We start from the raw sequence: 9,326 nt of genomic DNA on the forward strand, positions 1-9,326 counted from the left end.
AGATAATGCTTCCTGATGGTTTTAAATAAATACTACTTATGGTCTTAAGGAAATCTGCATTTATTCTTATGTTCTTTAGTGTTTTAATAGGAATGGGTATTATATTTTGTCAAAAGCTTTTTCTGCATCTGTTGAGCTGAATCATATGATTTCTGTAGGTTTTGTTATTGATAAGTCAACTATGCTGATAGTTTTCCTAATATTGAACCAGCTCTACATTCCTGGTATAAATCCCACCTGGTCATAGTGTATGATCCTTTTGATATATTGCTGTAACCTCCTTATTTAAAATTTTTGCATCAATATTCATTAGGGAAATTGGTCTATTTTCTTTCCCTGTTTTTGCTCTCCCCAGTTTAGGCATCATATTTGCACTCCACCTATTTTTCAAATAGTTTATGTATTATTGAGATTAATTATCCTTTAAATATTTGGTAGAATTCACTTGTGAATCCATTTCCCTGGGAATTTTTTTTAAGGAGTTCACCGATGGCTTGTTCACTCTGTTTTCCTAAAATGGGATTATTTGAATCAAAGCTGTCCAACTTTGGGTTATCTTAGGGCCGCATTAAGATAAAATAATTATTCAAAAGCCGCACCCAAAACAAAAAATACAGTACACTAACAGAAAGCAGGGGAATGCGTGTCATCAATACAACAGGGGAAGGCATGAAAGCAAACACAAAACAACAAAATGACAACACAACAGTATAAAGGTAGGTGCGTACTGACTAGTCTGCGTCATACAGACAGAACGCATCCCACAGACCGATTGAAAATTCCATGCGATATGTTCCGTCCATAATACTGCTTAAAAGCACCAAAGAAAATTAACATCTATGAGATTATTTTTAGTGATAGAATTTAAAAATCTAATATGCATTACATGTAAATTATTATTTTATTTTTTCGCTTATGAAAATTAAAACCCACAGGTGGGCTGCATAAAATCGCACTGCAGGCTGCTGCACATGGCCCACTGGCCATATTTTGGACAGCCCTGATTTAAATACTCTATTTCCTCTTTTGTTAAACTAGTCAATTTCTATTTTTGTAACTATTCATCTATTTCACTTAGATTGTCAGATTTATTGGCATATAAATGGGCAAAATAGGTCCTAATAGTTGCTCTAATTTCCTCTTCATTGGTGGCAAATTCACCTCTTTCATTTTTGATACTGGTAATTTGATTTTCTTTTCTTTTTTTTAAATCAAATTAATTAATAAATTATCTATTTTGTTTGTTTTTTCGTAAAGCATGCTCCTAGTTTTATTTATTAGTTCAATGATTTTCTTTCAGTTTTATTAATCTCTCCTTTGATTTTTCAGGATTCCCAGAGTGGTGTTTAATTGGAGATTTTTAATTTGTTCTTTTTCTAGTTTTTTTTAGTTGTATGCTCAATTCATTGATCTGCTCTTTCTCTGTTATTGATAAAGATATAAATTTTTCTGTGCATATCCTTTCATCCAGCAATACCACTACTAGGTCTATATCCCAAAGAGATCATCACAAAGAGAAAAGGACCCACACGTACAAAAGTATAGCAACTCTTTTTGTGGTGGCAAAGAATTGGAAATTGAGGGGATGCCCATCAATGAGGGAATGACTGAAACAAGTTGTGGTATATGGATGTAATGGAATACTGTGGTGCTACAACAAGTGATGAGCAGGCAGATTTCACAAAAACCTGGAAGGACTTACATGAACTAATGCTGAGTGAAGTGAGCAGAACCAGGAGAACACTGTATACAGCAATAGCTATGCTATGAGATGATCAGCTGCAATAGACTTAGCTCTTCTCAGCAATGTAATAATCCAAGACAATTCCAAAAGACTCATGATGGAAAATGCCATCCACATCTAGAGAAAGGACTGATGGAGTCTCAGTGCAGATTGAAGCATACCATTGCCTCTTTTTTTTCTTTCTCATGGTTTTTCCTTTTGGTTCTAATGACTAATGTGGAAATATGTTTAATATGATGGTACATATATACTCTATATCAGATTGCTTGCTGTTTTGGGGAGGGGCTTGTTAGGGAAGGGTGGAGAAAAAAATTTGGGAAAAATATTATTAAGTAGGGAAAACATTTTTAAATTAAAAATAAATAAAGATATATATTTTTCCCCTAAGCACTGCTTTAGCTGCATCCCATAACTTTTGGTATATTGTCTCATTATTGTCATTCTCTTTAAGAATGAAATTATTGTTTCTATGATTTGTTCTTTGACCAGCTTATTCTTTAGGATTAGACTATTTAGTTTCCAATTAATTTTTAATCTATCTTCCCGCAGCCCTTATTAACCTCCTTTAATTACCCCTCTCAAACTGGGATATCACAGGAGGTCACATGCACAAAGGGCTTTGCAGACTTGAGGAGATGCATTAAGAAGGTCAGCTGTTCTTATGATGGTTTTCTTTAAGGGCTGGAATTTTCCTTTTGGTTTTTCGGTAGCTATCTTGCCAAAATGTGCCATCTTCCTTCCTGACTTCCTGAGCAGGTTTTTCCATTTTATCCTGAGTCAGGGTGATCATTGTGGCCCCTGATCCTTACTATGTGACCCTGCAAGGCACTTAACCTCTGTCTGCCCTCAGATAACAATGACACCTACATCCCTGGATTTTTGTGAAAGGACAATGTAATAATGTTTGTAAAGTGCTTTGGAAGCCTTAAATTGCTATATAAAAGTTAGCTGTAGATGCAACTGCAGGGACTATGGGCCATGGAAGTAAATGGCTACAGATTCCAGCAGTGGTTCTGAAACATCCTTCTTTATTTAAAAAGATATAAATAAGTGTCATCGATGGTGTATTTGATATAACAGTAATATGAAATAATCCATCTCCCCCAGTGAGCCCTTCCTAATAACAAAGAAAGTCAAATACAACTAACCAATATGGTGCCAACATCTGACTATATGTGCAATGTTCTGCTCCCATAATCCCCCATCTTTTGGTTAATACGAAGTATGTCCTGTCATTTGTTCTTTAAAACCACCATGAGTTGTGACAGTTGCTCAGGATTTCATCTGAGGGAATTGAGGAGATCAGGACAGTGAGTGGTTAATTGTGGGAAGTGAGTGAACCCCACTGACTCTATCTTGTGAGTCAATTCTGGAGCCAGCTTAGTGCCCTTGCTATTCAATTATGGGTCTTGTCCAATTCCTGTCCTGTGAGAAAACTTTATTCAATTGTGGGAATTGGAAAAAAACCTTATTGTATTGTTTGAACCTAGCCCTGAGTGGCTGAGAAACTGGGCCACCCCACCTGCTGCTTAGAGACCTTTAACCAAGGACCAAGTCAGATCCAAAGATTGATTTAGTAAGTTTTCTCACAATTGTACATCTCAAACAACCCATATGTCTTATCTGAAAACTGGTTCCATGCTTATCAATCAGTTATTGTTTCCATGTCCCTTTGGTTGTTTGCAGACACTTAGGGGAGTGGGACACCCCATTTTCTGATTTCAGAGATTTGCACCTTTTTGCTACTCCCCTCCCAACCTGGAAAGCCCTCACTCTTTCATCCAATTAGAAATCATATTACCTAATATTGTATTGTTTCCTTTTAATTGGTTGTCCTTATTTGATGAATTGATTTTAGTGTATAAAGGTCTGTCTTACCCCATTCAGGAGTCCAGACCTAAGGTCTGATCACAGTTTGTTGGGCAATCGCCATGCATTGCTTAATAAATTGATATGCTCGAAAGAGCGAAGCTTTATTCCCTCAGTCATTTCCTCTTTCACCCACCATACATCTGCTGCACTCAACTCTAAAGCCTTAGTTTGCCAACTTAAGACTTTTTCTTTAAGCAGGGGAAATTGTTCTTTCAATTTTCTACTTTGGACCTCAGTGTTACATGTGACTTGGGAAGAACTAACCACTTAAATGGCTGTGTTCTCCATGTTTTTCACTTATCAAATTCACCATGTCTTCCCCATCAAAACCATCTCCCCCATCTGATTCTATTTCTGTCTGTTCCTGGAACAACCATATTGCTATCACCTATATCCAGGCATGAGATCTCCGACATCTTTGACTCCTCCCTCTCATCCTCCCACACCGGATCAGCTACCAAGTCCTGAGATTTGACTTCTGTTCCTTTGTTTTCACTCCCACTGTTCTAGTCCAAGCTCTAATTATCATCACTACACCAAACTTCTTCCATAATCTCCAAACTGGGTTTCCCTGAGCTCTACTCTTGACACCACCACCACCCCCAAACCATCCTACGCACGACTGCCAGATTTATTTTCTTAAAGCCCAACTCTGATTGCCTCATTCCCCTGCTCAGAAAGAAGCTAATTGTTTGCTGGGTGAAATCCAAACCCCTTAGCCTGGTATTCAAGGTTTTCTCTTCTTTGATGCCAAGCTGACTTTGTATTTATCTTCCACTACTACTTTGCTACACTATGCCCCAAGTGCCAAACTAACTAATCTATCTGTCCCCTGAGCAGTTCCCAAGCTTTTATACCTCCCCACTTTCACTCATATAGTTTCTTCTCTTTCCTCCGTCAACATTGCCTCCTCTTGCCCACATGTTGCCCTTATTTGTTGAAACATATTGGTGACAAAGTATAGGTAACACAAAGTATACATATGACAAGGAAAATAAACTAGAAACAAACCCAAGAAGCAAATTTCACCTTTTGGCTATCACGAGGCTTCAGAAGGCCCCTATGATGGGAAAATGGGTCTGGAAGGGTAGGTTTGGAAGCCTATTCCTTATCCAAAAGGAACAAGATAAGAAAAATGAATTAGAGGTGAATATCATTGTATATTAAGGAGATTCACTTATGAGAAAAGCCAAGAGCCAGGCAGCATAGCAGAACACACCTGGGTGATAATTGATTGACTGAAAGTTCTACAGAAGAAAAAGAAATGTTGTCACCATAGTATACTGTAGACTGCCTGGACGGACAGAAGAAATACATGAAGAGGTTAGAAAACATAGCACAAATCTGGCATGGAGGCCTGATACAATAGTGATGGAAGACTTCAATTACCTGAAGATCCACTGAAGAGCTCTCCCTCTCTCTCTCTCTCCCTATCTGTCTCTCTCTCTCTCTCCCTGTCTCTCTCTCTCTCTCTCTCTCCCTGTCTCTCTCTCTCTCTCTCTCTCTCTCTCTCTCTCTCTCTCTCTCTCTCTCTCTCTCTCTCTCTCTCCCTCTCTCTCTCTCCCCTTCCCTCCTCTCTCTGTCTCTCTCTCTCTGTCTCTGTCTCTCTCTCTCTCTCTCTCTCTCTCTCTCTCCTTCTGTGTGTGTCAAAAGCAGAGCAACTTACATTTTCCTGACTTTCTTAATGATAATTTCATTTTACGAAACATGGCATTCCCAGCAAAAGGAATTTCTCTTCTAGAGCTGATTCTTACTCACATTAAAAACAAATGGCTTAGGTAAAAATGACAGGAACCTTTAGAGAAAATGATCACTCCACCCTAGAATTTATGATGAAAGAGAAGGAAGGTAGGCACATCCTGAAATGTACCCTAGATTTGAGGAAAGCATACTTCAAATGCTCAGAGGAAAAAAAAAATGAAATTCTATGGGGAAATTGGCCCAGGAGAGATAAAAGTTCTAAGAATTAAATTCTTAAGACACAAAGAGAAACAATTCATATGACAAGGAAAAGGGGAATTGTCTAAAGAGAATGGTATGGTTTGTCAAATGAATCTTCTAATGTCTTTTATTTTTTTTATTTTGAGTTCCAAATTCTCTCCCTCCCTCTACCCATTGAGAATGTAAGAAATTATGATACCCACTATACTTGTGAAATCATGCAAAATATATTTTTACATTAGCTATGTTGAAAATAAAAACAAGAAAAAATGAAGAAAGTGAAAAAAGTTTCAATTTGCATTCGGAGGTTGTGAGTTCTCTGTCTGGAGTCAGATCGCTCTTTTCATCACAAGGCCTTTGCAACTGAGCTGGATCTTTTTCTTGATCAGAGTGGCAAAATCTTTCACAGTTAATCATCATTACAAGATTGCTGTTACTACATACAGAGTTCTTCTGGTTCTGCTCACTTCACTTTGCATCAGTTCATATAAATCTTTCCAGATTTTTCTGAAACCATCCTGCTCATCATTTCTTATAGCATAATAGTATTCTATCACAATCATATACTACAGTTTGTTCAACCATTCTCCAACTGATTGGCATCCTCTCAACTTCCAATTCTTTGCCACCACAAAAAGAGCTGCTTGTTGGTCCTTCTCCTTTTCCTTTGATCTCTCTGGGATATAGACCTAGTATTGCTAGGTCAAAGGGTATGCAATCTTATAGCCCCTTGGCCATAGTTCCAAATTGCTCTCCAGAATGGTTGGATCAGTTCACAGCTCCACCAGCAATGTATTAGTGTCCCAATTTTTACACATCCCTTCCAGCATGTGTCATTTTCGTTCTCTGTCATGTTAATCAATATGATGGGTATGAGTTGGTACACTTGCTCTTGGTTTTAGATAGATACTGCTTATCATTTTAAGAAAATCTCCATTTATTCCTATGCTTTGTAGTGTTTTAATAGAAATGTTTGTCGTATTTCATCAAAAGCTTTTTCTTCATCTATTGATATAATCGTCTGATTTTTCTTGTTTTTGTTATTGATATGGTCAGTTATGATGATAGTTTTCCTAATATTGAACCAGCCTTATATTCCTGGTATAAATCCAACCTGATCATAGTATACAATCTTTGTGTGATATTTTGCTGTATTTTATTTAAAATTTTTGCATCATTATTAATTATGGAAATTAGGCCATAGCATTCTTTATTTCTGCTCTACCTGATTTAATAATATCTGATTATAACAACTAGCATTTTTATAGTGCTTACATGCACCAGGCACCGTGCTATGCACTTTACAATTATCTCATTTGAGCCCCACAACAATTCTGGGCAGTAGGTGCTAGTTTATCCCCATTGTACAGATAAAGAAACTGATACAGAAAGAAATTAAATGACTTACCCATGACCACTCAACTAGTAAGTGTTTGAAGCCAGATTTGAACTCAAGTCTTCCTAACTCCAAGGCTAATGCTCCTCTTTTTAATCTAGCAATTTATATTTTTTGTAAATATTCATCTATTTCATTCAGATTGTCAGTTTTTTAGCATATAATTGGGCAAAATATCTCTTAATATTTGCTTTAATTTCATTTTCATTGGTAGTACATATTCATTTTTTGTATTGATAATTTGGTCTTTCTTTTTTATCAAATTAACCAATGGTTTATCTGTTTTATGGTTGTTTTCATAAAACCAGTTCCTAGTTTTATTTATTAGTTTAGTGGGGTTTTTTAACTTTCAATTTTATTAATCTATTTTGATGTTTAATTGAGATTTTTAATTTGTTCCTTTTCTGTTTTTTTAGTTACATGCCAGTTAATTGATCTAATCTTTCTCTCTTTTATCAATGTAAATACTTAGAGATATACATTTTCCCCTAAGTACTGCTTTTGCTATATTCCACAAATTTTACTATGTTGTCTCATTGTTGTCATTATTTATGACTTGTTCTCTGTCCCACTCATTCTTTGGGATTAGATTATTTAGCTTCCAATTAATTTTTAATCTCTGTTTAAAAGGCTATTAATTGAATATGACTTTATCACATTATGATCCAAATGGGGTACATTTAATATTTCTGCTTTTCTGCATTTGTTTGGGAAGTTTTTATGCCCTAGCACGTGGTCAGTTTTTGTGAAGGTGCAACGTACAGCTGAAAAAAGGTATTTTGTTGCTGTTCAGTTGTGTCCGACTCTACGTGACCCCATGGATTTTGTCCAAGGGTTTTTCTTGGTAAATATACTGTAGTGGTTCACCATTTCCTTCTCCAGTGTGTCCCCATTTTACAGATTAGGACCAAGGTAAACAGAGGTTAAGTGACCAGCCCAGGATCATATATCTAGTAAGTGTCCAAGCCTTAGACAGTAAAGCCTGACCTGAACTCAGATCCTCTGGCTCCAAGCCCAGTACTCTGTCCACTACACCACCTAGCTGCCCTAGTTAGGAGTCAGGGAGATCTGAGTCCAAATCTATCCTAAGACCACCCAACCTCCATCAGCCTCAATTTCCTCATCCATAAAAAGGAGAAAATGGTATACTCCTTTCTGTGTCCATCCAGTATTCTCCAGAGGTCTATCACAGCTAACTTTTCTAAAGTTCCATTCATCCTCTTAACTTCTTTCTTATTTAGTTTATGTTTAGATTTGTCTAGATCTGAGAGGGATAAATTGGAGTCACCCATTGGTATAGTTTTACTGTCTATTTCCTTCTATAATTCATTTAACTTTTCATTCAAGAATTTGTATGTTATACAATTTGGTACATATATGTTTAGTATTGATAGTAATTCATTGTCTATTTTTGCTCTTGCTAGCTCTGAGATTATGGTTGCTACTCCTTTGTTTTTTACTGCAGCTGAAGCATAATATATTCTGTGATTATATGATTTATGATTATATGATTTCTCTTTCATGTTTATCTTTTTATTCTTCTCTTGAGTCATGTTTGAATGTCAGATTTTCTATTCGGCTCTTGTCTTTTCATTAGGAATGCTTGGAAGTTCTTTATTTCATAAAATATCTACTTTTCCCCTGAAGGATTATACTCAGTTTTGCTGGGTAGGTTATTCTTGCTTATAAGCTCCTTTGCCTTCCAGAATATCACAGTCCAAGCCCTCTGCTCCTTGTAATTGTAGCTGCTAAATCTTGTGTGATCCAGACTGTGGCTCCACAATATTTGAATTGTTTCTTTCTGGTTGCTTTCAGTACTTTCTCCTTGACCTGGGAGCTCTGGACTTTGGCTATAATATTCCTGAGAGTTTTTGTTTTGGTATCTCTCAGGAAGTGATTGGTAGATTCTTTGACTTGCTCATTGGCTTCCAGAACTTTGATACTGAACTTTGTCTTTCTCAGACTTGCTCCCAGGGTTTTTTGGGTGCTATCTTAAGCTCAGCAGCTTCAGAGCTGACCACTCTAAGGGTCCCCTTCTGGTATCTCACCCTCATGCAGATGCAGAGGATTTGGGCCCCTCAGTGGTCATCCACACCACCACCTCATTTGGAATGGAGAACTTGGAGAAAAGCATTGAGGATGTGCAGGATGTGATCCTGCAGCAGGTGAACAGCATCCTGCCAGGCCTGCCCACACCAGCCAGCACCACGTGCCACCGGTGGACCTATTCTCAGGTGAGAAGGAGGGCCTCTGCACAGCTCCCCCACCCATGGCATTGCCTCTGCTAGTAGGGAGAGGAAGTCTTAATTGTGAGATCAATCCCTTCGGCCAGGGGGATGTATTAGTTTTACCCAATCTACTCCTCCCATTTCT

At 37.4% G+C, this 9,326-nt stretch overlaps 1 protein-coding gene across 2 annotated transcripts in view; it reads left to right on the forward strand.

Annotated features, from left to right (window-relative positions):
* Positions 1-9,187, forward strand: part of RNLS (renalase, FAD dependent amine oxidase) — a gene marked incomplete at its 3' end in the record, with an annotated part of 227,271 nt that extends 218,084 nt beyond the window's left edge. For both annotated transcript variants that reach the window (XM_036736152.1, XM_036736153.1), the window contains 1 exon segment: positions 9,012-9,187. In XM_036736152.1, the coding sequence (XP_036592047.1) occupies positions 9,012-9,187 (176 nt within the window).
* Between the last annotated feature and the right edge of the window lie 139 nt (positions 9,188-9,326).

The sequence above is a fragment of the Trichosurus vulpecula genome, chromosome 8, assembly GCF_011100635.1.
Source record: "Trichosurus vulpecula isolate mTriVul1 chromosome 8, mTriVul1.pri, whole genome shotgun sequence".
Lineage (NCBI taxonomy): Eukaryota > Metazoa > Chordata > Mammalia > Diprotodontia > Phalangeridae > Trichosurus > Trichosurus vulpecula.